Source organism: Cyanistes caeruleus, unplaced genomic scaffold, assembly GCF_971803275.1.
Source record: "Cyanistes caeruleus unplaced genomic scaffold, bCyaCae1.hap1.1 HAP1_SCAFFOLD_94, whole genome shotgun sequence".
Classification (NCBI taxonomy): domain Eukaryota; kingdom Metazoa; phylum Chordata; class Aves; order Passeriformes; family Paridae; genus Cyanistes; species Cyanistes caeruleus.
The window spans coordinates 468,401-486,897 of NW_028255897.1; the positions used below are offsets into that span (position 1 = coordinate 468,401).

At 51.3% G+C, this 18,497-nt stretch overlaps 1 protein-coding gene across 1 annotated transcript in view; it reads right to left on the bottom strand.

The window, feature by feature from the left end:
• Window positions 1-156: 156 nt before the first annotated feature.
• The window catches only part of LOC147646520 (uncharacterized), a 319,904-nt gene continuing 301,563 nt past the window's right edge, over window positions 157-18,497 (bottom strand). Inside the window, 1 exon segment of the mRNA XM_086873319.1 lies at window positions 157-1,330. Coding sequence (XP_086729445.1) covers window positions 982-1,330 — 349 coding nt within the window. The 3' untranslated portion in view covers window positions 157-981.

The window sequence follows — 18,497 nt, forward strand, 5'->3', positions numbered from 1 at the left end:
ATTTCCCACATTTCACACCTCCCAAACTCCATCCCACCCATCCTGCCCCACCCAATGCCCATCTCACCCCTCCTGATTTGCATCCCACTTCACCCAATCCCCTTCCAACCCCATTCCACCTGATGCCTTCAGAAGGCTGGCCTAGAACAGCCCAAAGAGAGTTAAGAATAAAGTTTATTAGAAGGATTTAAATACACCATGGGCAGTAAAAGAGCCAGGCCAGGACAAGCGATCACAAGGTCTCACATTTTTAGAAGTTTAGGTCCATCTGGATATTGGGGTTCATTGTCCCGTTACAGCTTCAGATGATGAAGCCCCATCCTTCCTGTTTTCTCTCTTCAGTCCACCCTTGTTTATGCTTTTGGGCTTGAAACTTCTAACAAGTGTCCTTGGTATCAAGCTAGAAAAGGAATTGTTTTGTCTACCTACCCTGTGAAGAGAGCTCACTAACACTTAATAGGAAGTTCAAAACTAAAATCCAAGGCAGTGCAGAATATGAAAAATATGAAAGTTAAAACTTAAGACATCATACCCTGAGGAGCTGTGGAATCCAAGAATTCTGGGTGGGAATGAGTAGTTTTCAGTGGCATTGAGTGCTTTTGAGGTGACAGATTGAACCCTCTCATCTCTTTGAGTGACAAGAAATGGAGAAAACTACAACAGATACCCCCACAATCCCCAAGTCCTCCCAAGTATCTACTTGAATCCCGAATTCCCTTAAAGCACTGGTAAAAAGTGAGGCTTTAGATGCCTTTGATGAATTTGTAGACTTTTACCCCAATTTTGTCTCTTTTATAGGGATGAAGATGAATCAAGAGATAGAACCAAAATAAAATGACTACCAGCCCAGTGTGTTCCCAACACAGATCACTGGGAACGTGGGTCATCAGAGCTCTGCCCAACGTGGGTCCTCTGATGGGGGATGGAGCTGGGGCAGTGCACGAAGCTCTTCCTGCACTGGGGGCACTCACAGGGCTCCGCTTACCGGTGCCTCTGCTGGTGTTCGGTCATGTGAGATCTCTGGGTGAAGCTCTTCCCACACTGGGGACACTCGTAGGGCCTCTCCCCAGTGTGGATGCGCCGGTGCCTGATGAGGGTGGAGTTTCGGTTGAAGCCCTTCCTGCACTCAGGGCAGCGGAAGGGCCTCTCATCCGTGTGAATCCACTGGTGCACGAGGAGATCTGAGCTGGTCTGAAACCTCTTCCCACACTCAGGACACTCATAGGGCCTCTCCCCAGTGTGGATCATCTGGTGGTTGGTCAGATGGGACCTCTGGCTGAAGGTCATCCCACATTCCCCACACTCATAGGGACGCTCCCCAGTGTGGATCCTCTGGTGGATGATCAAGTTAGAGCTGTTTCTGAAGCTCTTCCCACATTCCCAACACTCATAGGGCTTCTCCCCAGTGTGGATGCGCAGATGGGTGACGAGGGCGGAGTTTTGCTTGAAGCCCTCCCCACAGTCAGGGCAGCGGAAGGGCCTCTCATCCGTGTGAATCCGCTGGTGCAGGACAAGTTTGGAGCTGCTGTGAAACCTCTTCCCACACTCGGGACACTCGTAGGGCCTCTCCCCAGTGTGGATCATCTGGTGGCAGATCAGGAATGAGCTCTGGCTGAAGCTCTTCCCACACTCCAAGCACTTGTAGGGCTTCTCCCCATCCTGAAGCTGCTCATGGACCACCAGCTCAGAGCCCTGGCTGGATCTCTGGCCGCCTTCCCGGCACAGGGTGGGTCTTGCCTCCTCAGAGCACCCTGGGATGGGTTTGGAGCCCCTCCTCCTGCAGGATCTCCTGGGATTTTCCTCCCCATTGGATTCCTGCATTGTGGAGCTGCTCAAAACGGACTCTTCCATGAGGTTCTGCCGTGGGGATTTGTCCTCCCTGGTCTCCATCCTCAACTCCTTGTCTGGGGGAGGAAGGACAAGGAGAGGATGGGATTTGCCTCCGTGCCAGAGGGAAGGGGAAGGAGATCCCCCCAGTGCGTCCCCGGCAGGACGGCATCGTCAGCGGGGTTGTCCTGCAGCCGGGGGCCAGGCTGGGCTGGGAGATGGAGCAGGAGAGAGGGGGAAAGGGGCACTGACTTCCTCCTCACCTGCCTGGGTGTCCTGGGACATCTTCCTCTTCCTCACAGCCTCCTTCTCCATCTGGCCAAGGTCTGGGAATGGGAAATCCTGGTTTGGGGAAAAATACAATTCATAAGCACATACGATTAAGGGGTTTCCTCTCTCCAAGTCCACCTTTAGAAGTCAATAGGCAGCTGGTGCCCATATAAACCCCTCAAACACCAAGATTCACCCCTGTAAATGTCTCCCAGGAGTTCCCCATCTCTGCTCTCTCCCCTTTGGTGTTCAGGGGTTCCCCCCTGTCCCAGCTGCTGGGGGTCACACTTGTACTGGGGGTTCCCCGTTTACTCAGTCCCTTCCCTCCCCAGCCTGCTGGAAGTGCCAGGAATCCAAAAAGTTCCTCCCATTTCAATCTCCCCACTTAGGGATGCTGGGACCCCCCAGTGTCCCCCCAAGGGGCATTTGCTGCTCAGCTTTGGAGTTCTTCATTCTCCAAATATCCCCCCCAAAAAACCCAACCCAGGCACCCCCCAGGATATCTGGGCCGAGCTCCCCCCTCCCTGGGCACCTGTGGGATGGGGGGTGGATGATCTCACGGGTGGGGGGCTCTGAATTCAGGGAGTGCTGGACTGGGATATACTGGGCATGACTGAGGTCATACTGGGATAACAAGCACCTGACTGGGATCACTGGGAGTGTCTGGGAATGCCTATGGACATGCTGAGGGCAACTGGGATATACTGGGAGTGTCTGTGATCATACTGGGGATGACTGGGAACACACTGGGAACAACAGGAACCATGCTGGGGACAACTGGGAGCGAGTGGGAGTGACTGGGACTAAACTGGGGGCAACTGGGAGGAACAGGGAGCAACTGGAATCATCCTGAGGGTAACTGGGATCACAGTGGCAGCAGCTGGGCCATGCTGGGCAAGACTGGGAGCATACTGGCAACAACTGGGACTGCACTCAGGGTGACTGGGAGTGGCTGGAAGCAACTGGGATCAGGCTGGAAGCACCTGAGGAGTGATTGAGAGCAACTGGGATAGACTGGGAGAGACTGAAACCACAGTGCAGGTAAATGGGAACAACTGGAACCACACTGGATAATCCTGGGAGCAGCTGTGCCCATGCTGGGGTCATACTGGGATCCTACAGGAACTAGCTGGGATCATACTGGGAGTGACTGCAAAGGGGCTGGCTGGGACTGGAACTGTGCTGGAGGTGACTGGGAGCAACTGGGCCCATCCTGGGAGTGACAGGGAGTCACTCTGGCCATGACTGGAATCATACTGGAACCATACTGGGAGTGGCTGAGATTGTAGTGGGAGTGACTGGGATCATCCTGGAAGTGACTGGAACCATACTGGGAGTGACAATGGCTCCTACAGGGATAGCACTGGGAACCACTGGGATTACAGTGGGTGCGAATGGAACCTGACTGGGGGTTACTGGGAGCTACTGGGCCCATGCTGGGAGGAAAATGTGGACACATTGGGAGCAACTGGGATCAACTGGAAGGTACTGGAACCATGCTGAGGGAACTGAGACCACAACTGGAATCATACTGGGAGGAAGTGGGAAAGAGTGGGATCATTCTGAGGTAACCAGAACCTTACTGGGGCAACTGGGATATACTGGGAGTGTCTGTGACCACACTGGGAGCAGCTGGAATAGTGGTGGGGGCAACTGGGAGTGAGTGGGACCATGCTGAGATGGACTGGGACTATTCCAGGGACAACTGGGATCACACTGGTAGGAACTGGGAAGAATTGCAACTATTCTGGGATCATACTCAACTGGGATCATACTGGGATCACAGTGGGAGCAGCTGGGTCCCTGCTGGCTGAGACTGGGATCCCACTGAGGGTGACTGGAATCATACTGGGATTGACTGGGAGTGGCTGGGAACAACTGGGATCATGCTGAGAGCAACTGGGAGGAGCTGGGAATGACTGGGAGCGTGCTGGGGCTGACTGGGATATACTGGGAGAGACAGGGAGTCCCAGGGATCACACTGGAGGCTACTGGCGTCACACTGGCACTGCCAGGGAGCAACTGGGGCCACTGGCCTCATACTGGGAGTGACTGGGATCAGACTGGGAGTGTCTGAGATCAGACTGGGAGTGTGAAGGAAACTGTGTGAGGGAAAAAATGGGAAAAAACCCAAGATAAATCCAAGGAAAATAGAAGAGAAAAATCAGGGAAAAAAAAAAAAAAAAAAAAAAACCCAAACAACAAAACAGGTAGAAATAAAAAAAAAAAAGATGGGGGGGAAAAAGCACGGAAAACATTGGGAAAAATTTGAGAGAAAATTGGGGAAAACCAGGAAAAATCTGGGAAAAAAAAAAATGCCTCAAGAAAAAATTGGGGAAAAAATCAGGAAAGTGGAAAAAAACTGGGAAAAATCAGTAAAAATCAGAAAAAATAGGGAAGAAATCAGGAAAAAATAGGAAAAGAAGGAAAAATCAGGAAAAAAACAGGAAAAAATTGGGGGAAAAATGGGGAAAATCAGGAATAAAACTGGGAAAGGATTGGGAAAAATCGGGGAAACTAAGGAAAAGAAAGAGCAATAAAACCTGGAAAAAATGGGGAAAAAATTGCAAAAAAAACAGGAAAAATCAGGGAAATTTGAGAAGAAATTGGGAGAAAAGTAGGAAAAATTTGGGAAAAGAATAGGGAAAAATCCGGAAAAATTAGGAAAGGCGTGAAAAAAATTGGGAAATATCAGGGAAAATATCAGGAAAAAAAAGATTAAAAACCTTGGGAAAAATCCAGAAAAATCATTAAAAAATTGGAAAAAAATTGGAAAAATCAAGGAAAAAATCTGATATATTTGAGAATAAATTGCAAAAAAAGCAGAAAAAAAATTAGAAAAAAAATTTATAAAAAAGATAAATCAGGGAAAAATCAGCGAAAAAAATAGGAAAAGGATAAAAATTCAGAAAAAAAAAAAAAGAAAAAAATCAGGAAAAAATTGGGGAAAACCAGAAAAATTTGGGAAAGGAAAAGGGAAAAATCAGGGAAAAAACTGAGAAAAAAACTGGAAAAAAATGCAAAAACCAAGGAAAATTTTGACCAAAAATTGGGAAAAATTGAAAAAAATCAGAAAAGAAAGAGGAAAAAATCAGGAAAAAATATCTGAAAAACTCAGGAAAAACTGGGGAAAATAAGGAAAAAAATTATGAAAAAAATTGGGAAAATTGAGATGAGTGAGGAAAGAAACCTGGAAAAAATCAGGTAAAATCGCTTAAAAACTTAAGAAATATAGGGAAAAATCAGGGAAAAATTGTGAAAAAATCTGAGAATAATGAGGAAAAAATTGGGAAAAGAAGAGGGAAAAATCAGAAAAAAACTGGGAGAAAAAAATTGGGAAAAAACTGGGAAAAATCATGAAAAGAAAGAGGAAGAAGAGCAGGAAAAATTTGAGAAAAATTAAAAAAAAAAATCAGGAAAACAATGAGGAAAAGAAAACGGGAAAAAAAAGCCACAACGAAAAATGGGAAAAAACTGGGGAAAAGCCAGGAAATATTTAGGAAAAAAACAGGCAAAAGTCAGAAAAATTAAAGAAAAAATGGGGTAATATTTGGACAAATCAGACAGAAAAATCAAGAAAAAATGGGGAAAAAAATTTAAAAAATTATGAAAAATGAATGAAAAATCAGGAAAAGAAAAACTGAATAAAACCTGGAAAAAATCAGGAAAAAAAACCCAGGAAAAAATCAGAATAAAATAATGAAAAATTGTGGGAAAATCAGGGAAAAAACTGGGAAAAATCAGGAAAAAAATTGGAAAAATACAGGAAAAAACAGAAAAATCAGGTAAAAATTTAAGAAGTTACAAAAAAGACGAAAAAACTTGAGAAAAGAAGAGGGAAGAACCAGGCGAAAATCAGGGAAAAAAATCAGGAAAATTTGTGAAAAAACTGGGAAAAAAATGGGAAAACAAGGGGAAAATCAGGAAAAAAATGGAAAAAAATAGAAAAAATTGGGAAAAAAATTGGGAAAATTCAGGGAAAAACCGAGGAATACAAAGAGGAAAATTATCTTAAAAAGCTGGGAAAAAAACTGGGAAAAAATGAGAAAAATCAGGGGAAAAAACGGATTGAAATCCCTTTATCCCATTTTTCCAAGGAATTTTGGGAATTGCCTACCTGGGAGGTTGTGGAAGAATTTCCAGACCTGGGAATCCGAGAACTGAGGAAAGGTGAAATTGTGGATGAGCTGGTTCAGGTTTTTCGGAAGGCTGATGGCCTGGTCCTATTCCAGCTTCCAGAATGTTCGGATGAGTCCCACGCCTCCTTCCAGCGGGAAATCATGAAAAAATCATGGAAAAATCATGGGAAAGCTATGATTCAAATTCATGGACTTTTGCCCACAAAACACCCTTTTTTTTCCCGACAAAATTTCTATTTTTTCCCCAAAAATTTTAATTCCCCCCCACCTAAAATATTAATTTTTTTGGATAATTAAATGGGAAGGATTGGGGGAAATGGGGGAAAAAGGATGGAAATGGAGGAAAAATGTGGAAGAGTTGGGAAAAACTAGAAAAAAATGGGGGAAAATGGGGAAAAAGAGAAAAAATGGAGCAAAAGTTGGAAGAAATGGGGAAAAAATGGGATGAAAATGGGAGAAAGTTGTGGGAAATGGAATGGAAATGGAGGGAAAATTGGAGGAAAAAAAAAAGAAGGAAAATGGGGATGGAAATTCTGGAAAAATAAAACCAGAATAAAAATGAGGAAAAAAATGGGGGAAACTGGGAGAAAAATGGGATAAAATGGGAATAAAAATTGTAAAAATGAAGCAAAAAGGGGGGAAAATTGGAAGAAAATGGGGAAAATAGGAGAGATCATGGGTGAAAAATGGGGTCTATGGAGCAAAAAGAGGGTAAAATGGGGAAATAGGGAAAAAATGGATTACAAATGGGAAAAAAATGGGGAAAAACGAGGAAAACATGGGGGAAAATTGAGTAAAAATGCAGGAAAAAATAGGGAAAAAATCAGAAAAATTGGGAAAAATTGAGGAAAAATGAGTTAAAAAGGGGAAAAATAGAGGCAAAAAGGAGAAACATGGGGAAAAAATGGGGAAAAACAAAAAAATAGGATAAAAATGGGGGAAAAATTGTATGAAATTGGGATAAAAATGGGAAATAATTGAATAAAAATGTGAAAAAATGGGATAAACTGGAGACAAATTGTACTCTAATAGGGAATGCCTGCAAGTGATTTGGTTTATAGTGGGGCGCAGAGGAAACTGGAGCCACACGGGGTGAGCAACTGGGCAATGCTGGGAGCAGCCACTGCCGGCACCGGGAGCCCCGAACCCCTTTCCCGGCCATGCCAGACCCGCATCCCCCCGGCCCCTTTGCCGGGGCTCTGCCGCCACCGCCACCGGGACCCCCCAAAAACACCTCCCGGGGACCCCCGGGGTGCCCCCGAGGGGCATCTGCGGCTCGGCTCTGGAGCCCTGCCATCCCCAAACATCCCCCCCAAAAACCCCAAAGCCAGGGAGCCCCGGGGGATTTGGGGCGAGCTCCCCCTCCCCGGGCACCTGCGGGATGGGGGGCGATGGTCCCGAAGGAGCTGCAGATGCAGAGAGCGGGGAGCGCAGGTGGAGCCTCCTCTGCCTGCTCCAGCTCTTCCTCCTCCTGCTCCTCCTCTTCCTCCTCCTCTGTCCCTCCTCTGTCCCTGTGCGTGGTTCGGAGCCCTCGGGTGAGCGGGGCCGGGCCGGGACACGATGGGAAAGGGCTGGGTCCCCCCCAAACCGAGCTGGGGGCAGCGGAGCTTTGGGGGAACAATGGGAACGGGGCGGGACAGGGGAACAGGGGGAGGTGGGAGCACTGAGGGTCCCCCAGTTCACCCCAGGAGCCCCAAGCCCCGTCCCAGCCCCCCCAGTTCCCCCCGCAGCCCCGGCTGAGGGGGGCTCAGCCCAGGAGCCGCCGTCGTTCGGGGCTCCCCCGAGTGCAGGAACGGGAGAGTTCCCGGCTCGGGGAGGCCCCAGCACAGGAGGGGATTTTGTCCCTCTTCCAGGGCCCTTCAGGGTCTTCAGGCCCCTCTCAAGAGGAGTTTTTCTCTTTTTCAGGTTTTTTGGGGGGGATCCCACCACTACAGGGGTGTTTTTTCCTCCCCATTTTAGGGTGTTTGTGCGGCCGCAGCCCCACAAGCCCCTTTTGAGGGGGGATTGTGACAGCTTTAAGTGACATTTTTAGGGGTGTCCCCACCCCAAGCCCCTGTAGGGGATGTTTTGTCCCCCAGGGTGGATTTTGGGGGTTCTCTCTACCATGGCCGCTTTAAGGACCCCCGGTATTGTCGGGTCCCACTGTAACTCCTCTTAAAAGGGCAACACCACTCCCGTTGGTTCTGGCAGTGGAGCCCGGGAGGGGTTGGGGGTCCCGGGAGGGGTTTGGGGGTACCTGGGTGATGCCGATGGAGATGATGGGGTCCCCATGCTGGGTATAAACCTTTGTGAGCGTTTCCTGGGGGGTTTTCGGAAGTTCTGGGTGGTTTTGGGGCCATGGTGGTTTACAGGGGTCCTGATGAGGGAATTTGGGCGATCCCGGGAGTGGAATTTGGGATCTCAAGGTTGTTTTGGGGAACCTGCTGGTGATGGAGATGGGGACCCCATGGTCCCATGGAAGGTATGAACCTTCTCAATGTCTCTATGGGGTTTTGCGGTTTTGGGGAGTTTTTGGAGCATCCAGGGATGTGTTTGGGATCCCGGGGAGGTTGGGGTGTCCCGGGGGGTTTGGGGGTTCTCGGCAGGTTTGGGGGTACCTGGGCAATGCGGGTGGCAGTGCTGGGGACCCCGTGCTGGGTTTGAACTTTCTCACTGCCCACGGGCAGCATCAGCGTGTTCAGGGAGATCCTGGGGGGCCCGGGGGGTCACCCCAAATCTCAGGGACCCCAAATGCTGAGGGACCCCCCGAACTGCCCTCACCGCTGGATCTGCTGCAGGCAGGGGGGCACCAGCACTCGGCCCCCACCCTCCACCATCACAGGGGGGCTGTGGAAGAAATCTGGGGGTGCACGGACAGGTCGGGTGGGACCCCCAAAGTCCTGGGGGAGAGGACACGGGGGGACTCCCAGGAATTCTAGGTGTGAGAGGATAAGGGGGGACCCAGGATGAGTTTTGGGGGGCTGGGGAGGGCAGAGAACAGGGCGACCCTCAGGATGGGTTTGGGGGGGAACTGGATTGGAGCTCCCATGGCAGTGAAATGGGAAGATCTGCCCATGGAATTCCATGGGAATGACATGGCAGTGAGATCCATCTACAGAATTCCCATGGGAATGGGACAGCAGCGGGATCCATCCGTGGAGGTTTCATGGGAATGGGATGTCTGAGATCCATCCATGGAATTTCCGTGGGAATTCCCACATTCCCAAATTTTGCCCTCCCAAATCCCACATTCCCATTCCCATATTCCCATGGCAATTCTGCCCTCCCCACCTTTACACTCCAGCGCCTCCCGTCCATATCTGACATATTTCCAGAGACATTCCCTGCAGCTGTGAGCCAGGGAATTTGTTAATCCCTCAGCCTGGATCTCAGGGATCCCCATGGCGGTGCCACAGTTGCCATCGCAGCCCCACAGATCCCCCAGCCCCGGCTCCCCCCGCTCAGCCCCGCTCTGGCTGTGCCGCTGCTGCAGCATCTGCAGCTCCCCGCTGGCCCCGTGCCGGTGCCGCTCCTTGTGCCGGCCCTGGCTATCCCAATATCACAGCCCTGGCTATCCCAATATCCCAGCCCTGGCTATCCCAATATCCCGGCTCTGGCTATCCCAATATCCCAGCTCTGGCTATCCCAATATCCCAGCCCTGGCTATCCCAGTATCCCAGCTCTGGCTATCCCAATATCCCAGCCCTGGCTATCCCAAGATCCCAGCCCTGGCTATCCCAAGATCCCAGCCCTGGCTATCCCAATATCCCAGCCCTGGCTATCCCAATATCCCAGCCCTGGCTATCCCAAGATCCCGGCTCGGCTCCGCCCGGCCCCGCTCGCTGCGGCGGCGCTGGAAGGGGATCCCAGCCAGGGACCCCATGGACATGGACTGCGGGAAGCCCGGGCCGGGCTCCGACAGCGCCGCGTGCAGGGAACGCAGGGAGAGGAGAACTGGGGGGACATTTGGAGATTTGGGATCGGGGGGGTCACGGCTGAAGGAAGGGGGGAACGGGGAGAGCCGGGAAGGGCATTTGGGGATGCCAGGAGTGACAAGAGGGGAGGCTAGGGATGGCTAGATGTGGCATGGCTGGAGTTCAGGGCGTTCCTGTACCCAGGAAAGGGAGCTCCAAGGGTCCCCGCTGTCCCCATTGCCAGGACAGGGCAGGGAAAGCCGGGATGGCTGGGAATAGGGGTCCCGGGTGTCCTGAGTGCTGAGGAAAGGAGGGGCTGGCTGCTGGGAGAGGCAGGAATAGGGGTCCGGGGGGTAAATGGGTCAAGGAGAAGGGGGCTCTGGGGGCTGCGGGAGGCGGGATGGCCGGGAAAGGGGTGCAGGCGTTCCTGGTGCCGGATAAGGGGGTGCAGGGTGGGACCCACGGCCGGGAATGGGGGTTCGGTGGAATGGCGGCGGCCAGGAATGGGGGTTTAGGGGCCCCTCGGCGCTCCGGAATGGGCGATCAAAGAGTCCCGGTGCCGGGGTCCCCCTCACCTCTCGCCGCCCCCCGGGAGCGCCCCCGGCCCCAGCGCTGGAGCCATCGCGCTGCTCCGCTGCGGCCCCGCCCACAGCCCCGGCCCCGCCCCCAGAGCCGCCTCCGGCCCCGCCATTGGCGCCGCTCTTTGCTGCCCGCCAGTGGCAGCCCGAGGCTGCAGTGACGTCACCGGTCGCCGGGCAGATCCCGGCGGCGCAGGGCGGCCAAGGCGGCAGCGAAAGTGCCCGAGGGAGCGCGGGGGGAGGGGACGGGGCAATTCCAGGGAATTCCCCTGGATCCCCTCCCGGGATCCCCCGGGACCCTCCTCGGCCGCGCACTGCGGGACCCCCGGGACAAACTGGGCTGAACTCCCGGGCCCTGCGCCCAAACTCTGCCTGGAACCCGCCGGCTTCGGCCCAAAGCGGGGGAAGCCCCGGCATCCGCGGATCCCATTTTTCCTGCGGCTGCGGCTCCCCAGCCCCGGCGGAGCAGGAGCGGGCGCTGGGAGCCCGAGCCCCGATTCCCGATCTCCTTCTCTCTCTCTCTGCTGCTCTCTCCCTCTCCTTTGGGTGATCAGAAATGCCAGAGCGGCTGGAGAGCCCCGTGCACAGCTCGGCTTTCCCTGGAAAGGGAGGCCTGGGGGTGCGGTGCCCCGGGATGGCCGGGAATGGGGCTCCGGGGGTCCCCGGGCTGACGGAACCGGGGGATCCAGGGGCTGGCAGGGGAGGATCCCCGGGAAAGGGGGTGCAGGGCGCTGTTGGTGCAGGAGAAGGGGGTGCAGGGGGTCCCGGAGCTGGGCAAGGAGATGCGGGGGGGTCCCAGGGCCCAGGAATGGGGATCCAAGGGGGTCCCAGGGGGGCTCCCCAAAGCCCCTCCCAGGGCACAGCAGGAGCTGGGTCAGGAGCTCTGGCAGAGTCAAAAGGGGGTGAGCCCGGCATGAGGGGGACATGGGGGAGTCACAGGCGCTCCCGGGGGGGGACACGACCCCCGGGGACCCCTCCTCACCTTCTCCCACGCACCCCAACAGAGCCCCTAAATGGATGAGCAGAGCTCGGTGACTGCAGTATGAAACTTGTTCAGTGGCACAGGAGGATTTAGAATTGAGGACAGGGGAAGGGTTTAACCCAGCCTCCTGTTTGAACAGCCTGGAGAGGGGGCTGGGGAGAAACCCATGCCTGCATTGAATTGAGAGAGATCCAGACCCGGGCTGGGAGAGATTTGAGACACACCCACCTTTGGACTTTGCTGTCCACAACACCCTGTCACATAAAGGTAAAACCTTACAAAAGAAAGGACTTGTAAAGTCATGGTTTAGGATTTGTTACTTGGGTTAAGTATAGCTAGCAGCTAGCGAGATAATTTCCCATGCAAAAACATCTTGAGAGTGATGTGTACACTCGCCATTACCAACCAGTGAACTGAGTTCCCAACCAACTGGAATTAAGCACGCTGCCTTCTGATAACCATGTAAATATAAGCTGTGTGCAATAAAGCTTTGGCTGTGATAGAAGAAGGAACAGGTGTCATTGTCCATCTCTACTGCGACACACCCAAGCAGGACATCGGGTCCTGCCGAAGCAGTGGAAAGAAGCAGCTCTGGTGGCCAAGTGGCACGGCCCATTCCAAGTGTCCCTGAGCACAGAAACAGCCCCAGCACAGCTGAACACGGGGGGACCCCTCAGCCTCGGCTCAAGGGCTCTGCAGCCCCGCAGATTTGGATTTCCCGGCTGCAGCAGGAGGATGGGAGCCGCCCCTGAGCCTGCACTGAAGGCAAGGCAGCAGCAGCCAGGGCTCCCCAGTGGGGGAAGCCCCTGGGCCTGCCCACAGATCCTCTGCTGAAATCCTCGGCCTGGGCACCCTCCTTTGGCATCTCCAGCCCCTGCGGGACAATCCTGGCTGGCACTGCTGGAGCTTCAGGGCTTTCTGTGCCTGCCCTCGCCACAGCTGCTGGGGAAGGCACCGTGAGAATTCCACTCTGGCTCTCAATTACACTCACACTCTGGGCTGGCTGGGATTAGAGTATTGGAAAATATACCAGGTGTAAAATTATTTTTTATTTGATTTCTCCAGTCAAGCTTGGTTTGCATTTGCCTTGGGGAAAGGAATTTTAAAGGGTTTTTTTAAGGGATGTTCCACCACTCAGCAGAGATGAGCTTAACATCTCAACAGACTGGGAACAGCCCAAAAGATTCCCACAAAGACAACGACCATCAACAAAACATCAACACCCAACAGCAAACATCAACCAACATCTACCCCAGACACTGCCCTGGCACAGCTGGAGACACCTGGTCTGGAAAAGGCTGAGCAGGAAATCCAGGAGTGCAGACCTAATTCACATCAGAGGCACAGAAATCCGGGTGCAACAGGAAACCAAACACTAAGGACTCCACACCTTGGAAACAATGAACACTAAACCAATGGATTTCTATGGGTTCAGACTGTATAAAGTTTAGGAAACATCTAGGAAAACTCACATGTCATGGAATGATTTTCTCTGCACATGCAGACTATGTGTGGTTGAAATGATTCTGTTCAGAATCAAGTCATGCTTTATTTCTCTAATGACATTATTGGAGAGTTTTTGCTTTTCACAGTTTCAGTGAAAGGATTACACCATTAGAAGAATTTTTTGTAATAATTCTACTTTTATATTGGCTGTTCTGCTTGGGCCAGAGGTGTGAGAATCAGTTTTTAGTCAGAAGAGAAGAAAAAGAAAATACTTGATTTCTTTCTAATTTTTGTTTTTATGTTTGTGTGTGGCTCTTAGGGATGGCAACATTATGGTATGGGTTTTTCCATGTTCACCTTTAAGCTGCATTTTGAAAAGTAGAAGAGTTTGAAAGGTGGCCCTTTAAAATGTAAAGAGTTAATAGAAAATTGTTAAAAAAAACCAACAAAGAAACAGCAGATGGGGGAGGGAGCCCTCCATGTGAGTCATCCCATGGCTGCCCTGGAAGAGAAGCTTCATTCCAGGCAGCCAGCAGAGGAGCTTTAGAAATGCAAATTAACACCCCTGGGGCAAAGCCTGGACAATGTACCAGGGTGTTCCTGCCTGGGGGAGGAATTGGGCTGAATTCCTCTGCCCCTCACCCCAAGCTCTGCCTGCTGGCACAGATGGAATTTGCACAGCTGAAGGCAGAGCCCATGGTGAGGATATCTGACCCTCCAGCAGAAATTGGTTAAGCTAAAAAGGAAAACAGCTAATTGAGAATGTTGTGAAAACTTCACTATAAAAAATGGGGGGAAGTCATCCCAGTCCCCACCTTAACTTGTGCTCTCAATTTCAATGTTATCTAGGGTGAATTAGAGCACTGGGGTTTTTTTGCTCCAAGTTAAGGGAAATTCGTTGGGAATCCAAGTATGTGCTGAATTAATTAGAGAAAAGCCAAAAATTGATGCAACCCTGGCTGGAGGGAGCACCCAAAAATGGGGAAAAGATGAATGGCCACCAGAACAAATCCTGCAACACCATGGACCAGGCCATGGGAACCCTAACAAATTCATATCAGGAGCCAGAGAACTAATTTATCATTTCCATGGTATAATTAGATTACATGATGTCCTCAAAATAATCCCCAACCAGACAGCTCCAGTTTCTGACTTTCTTCCCAACCAATCCACCCAGATGAGGAACACATTTCACCATGGGATGGAGTCACATTATCTTTTAGCAGGAAAAGGAGGCAGAGTTTGTGGAAAGTTAAATGACTCAAACTGCTGCTGGCAAATAGATCACAGAGGAAAAGTGGAGAAACAGATAACAAAGGATAGAAGAAAAGAGCTCATGTACTGGTCCAAACGTGGAAAGGATGGGCATGGGCAACATTTTTGTGGTTCCCTGGCAGACCATGGGTTAAACGAATGCAGTTTCTCCTCTCATGTTCTACAGCAACTCTCCTCTTAACACCATACACTGCACCTTGCTGAGTTCAGCTCATTCAGCAGCTGAGCAAGGGGATGCAGGGGGCAGCCAGGCCTCCTGAGCCACAAACGGCTACAAAAGGACAGAGAATGAGGGCACTGAGAGCAATCCCAAAAATCAAAGAACACCCAGGAAGAAAAAACAGAGTCAATGAGTGAATCTGCTTGCAGATAGGGCCACGGACTTGCACATAAGGAAACAATGGGAGAAAGCATCAGTTTCAGAAAATGTTACCAATTGGCAAGGACCGCTGCTCTGACAAAGTCCCGCTAAATTCCTGAACTTCCAGAAGAACAAAGACTTAACAGAGCCATCAATATCGGATGTTCTACAAAAGTGGTGGGTACATATTAACCGGGACATGCAGGAGGCAGATGGGGAAGTCTGAACCTTCCAAGCACCTCCGCCAGTGGGGAAAGGGACAGGGACACGCGGCCGGGAAAATCAGGACAAAAACGAGGCCGCGTCCTCCAGCAGCTGGAGAGAGCGCACGGCAAATGCCCCATGGCCTCTCCCTTTGGGCAGCAATAAAGTCACTCTCACACCGCTCCTCGGGCTCCTTTGGCCACACAAACCTCTGGCGCCGGGAATTTTCCCGCCCAGCCCCGGGCACAGCGCAGCCACCTCCGGGCTACCGACACGAACCGGGACGAGCCAGCGCTGCTCCGGCACCGGCTCCTGCCGAGGCCCCAGCGGGAAGGAGACCGCGGGCAGCCGCTCCCGCGGCGCCCTCACGCCAGGGCCAACACGGGCCGGCCACGGCACAAGCCACCCGCCACAGCCCCCTGCCGCCCCCTCCCGGGCCCGCAGCGAGCCCCGAGCCCCCGCAGAACCGAGCGCGGCTCCCACCTGCGATGGCTGGGGCCGCCTCCGAGCTCCGCCGCCGCCTCACCGGGCTCCGGCCGCTGCCGCCGCTGCCGGGCCCGCACAGACGCTCCAGCAATGGCGGCTCTCCTGCCCCACGGCCGCCCTGGGGGCGCCAGCGGGGCCGGGCTTGTTCCCCTCTGCCCAATCAGCGCGCGCCAGAATCACGAGTGACGGCAGCAGCAGCCAATCGCAGCCAGCGGCGGGCTCTGCACACGGCACAGCCCCGCCCCGCGCTCTCAGGGCCCGCCCCGGGCTGTGTGAGGGGAAGGGCGGAGATGAGGAACAGGCCTGGAACGGGCCCGGCCCGAGCCGCCATTGAGCTCCGAACACGAACAAAGTTCTCCGCAGCTCCCGGCTCGCCTTTCCCTGCCCTGGGTGTTCGGTGGCTCCGGCTCAGCGGGAAGCCCGGGAGCCTCACTTTTCCCAGCGCTAATTAGGAGCATCAGTGCATCGCTCGGATTTCCCCCAAAAAGGGAAAACCGCCCCAAATCCCTGTGGATGAGTGGGGAAGGAGAGAGATTTCTGGCAGAAAACTCCAAAAACTCAGAGCAGGATCATGAGAAGTAAAGGAAGACCCTTAAAACCAGCTTCCCCCACCCCTCCCTCCTCCCAGCTGTGCCTCCTCCCCCGGCAGTGCAGGGACACAGGGAATGGGGCCATGGTCACTCCATCCCCCGGGGCTTTTCCCGCTGCTCAGGGACAGGAGTCGTTCCCCTGCTGCACCCTGGGCTCTCTCCCACCGGAGACTTCTCCAGGAACTTCTCCAAGCTGAGTCCATCCCATGGAGAACAGCCCCTCACAGTGCTGCAGCGTGGGTCACTCTGCCACGGGGTCAGTCCTTCTGAAAAGAGCAGGCAAGGAGAGCAGCTCCTTTTTAATGCCTTTATTGAGGGCAGCTCTGGGTGGGGTAAGCCCAACCACTGCTGCTCCCAATGGATGACCCAGAGGAGGAGATGTTCAGCTTTGCCACATGGCAGAACTGGGGGTTCTACCTTCAGGAGAGTCTCTAGGAACAACCTGCCTCATTGCAAATCTAGTGTAGTCATGCATAGCAAATGTTCTCTAGTTACAGCGATGAGGTCTGGAACATCAGTCAGCTGCTCAATGTCCTAACAGTAACACTAACCCTTGCTCCTTAGTGTAGTTTGGAGTCTGGTTTGTGCCCTGGCTCGCTGATTCTAGGGATCTTTAGATGTTAGTCCCACTTCCCCTGGGTGCTACCCCCCATGGGAGTTGGGCTCATCTACACACTGGGTGCTGTCATCGGTGCCATGGGGGGTGCCGGGAGCAGCAGAGGCAATAGACAAGGCCAGGTGGCATTAACAAGGCTGGTACAACAACATTGATATTTACCAAACATGACACAACATGACACAACACAACTATATTAACAAAGAAGGCCCCTTACGGTGACAACATTCTACTGTTCAAACTGTAAAACATCTTTGTGTACTGATCAGGAGGTCACGATTTGCTCTTTACAATCCTGATGCTGAATGTCTCCTGAGGAGGTCTGGTCAGGGAGAAGAATGAGCCCCTTGTGGGCTGCCCCTGTTTGGACAACCTGCTCCTCACCCCGAGCCTCAGCATGTCTGACATCGCCCACCTGGGACTGACATCCCAAAGCATTGAGAACATTTATCAATTTTTGTTTATCATTAAAATCTAATTAATTTATAAAAATAAAATTTTACTTTTTATAATAATATTATCCTGTTTTCTTATAACCTTGTTTTTGCATTTATATAAAAGAATTGATACCTTTTCAGGAACAAAAAACATTATTGTTCTCTGGCTCTAAGTACCACAATTCCCTTCATTAATTAACTGACCTCTATTTCTCCCTCTTTATGCCAATTACTCCTATTTTTAGCCCGTTAATCATAATTTTGAAATTATTCTCAGACAGGGTAAAAGGGGCCACTTTGGGGTCCATGGAGACTTTTCTGGGGAACATTTGGGGCAGTTTTGTGTCTGGGGAGGGAATTTAGAGAGAACCTGGGGGTCTGGAGGACACTTAGGGGAATCGAGTGCGCACTTGGAGGGGCATTTAGGGATTCTGTGGGACAATTCGGGGTCAGGGGGACACTTGGGGGTCAAGGGGGGAAATCTGGGGACCCTTTGGGGTCCGAGCGGGCACTCGGGGGGCTGTAACAGGGAATCTCTGGGCCGCGGGGGATGATGGGAGCTGTAGGCGCCGGTATAATACGGTTTAAAGGTGCCGCGGAGCATCACGGGAGTTGTAGGCGCACCTCCAAAATCCCACAAAATTGTTCGTATGTCCTCAAAATCCCTCAAAATTAAAGAAAACCCCACAGAATTTCTTGAAAATTCTCAAAACCCTACGAAATTCAGAAACATCCCACAAAATGTTCACAAATTTCTACAAAATCTGAGAAAAATCCCTCTAAATTCAAGTCTCCTCAATATCCCACAAAATTCCACAAAAATCCCACAAAATTCCAGAAATATCCCAAAAAATTCCCTAAATCTTAAAACCTTACCAAATTCCAGAAACGCTCCACAAAAACTCCACAAATTTCCACACAATCTAAGAAAAATCTTTCAAAATTCTTCAAGTCTTCTCAAAATCCCACAAAATCCCAGAAAATTCCACAACATTCCAAAAAAATCCTACAAAATTTCAGAAAAACCCCACAAAATTATTTAAATTTTCTCAAAATCCCTCAAAATTCTTGAAATGCCCAAGAAAATTTACTCAAAAATACCACAAAATTCCAGAAAAATTCCTCAAAATTCCAGAAAGAGGGCACAAAATTCAAGAAACATCCCACAAAATCTTTACAAATTACAACACAATCCTAGAAAAATACCTCAAACTTCTTCATGTCTCCTCAAAATCCTTCAAAATTCAACAAAAATCCCACAAAATTCCAGAAAATCCCACAAAATTCCACAAACATCCCACCAAATCTCCTCCAATTTTCATACAATCTAAGAAAAATCTTTCAAAATTCTTCAAGTCTCCTCAAAATCCCTCAAAATTCCAGAATCATCCCT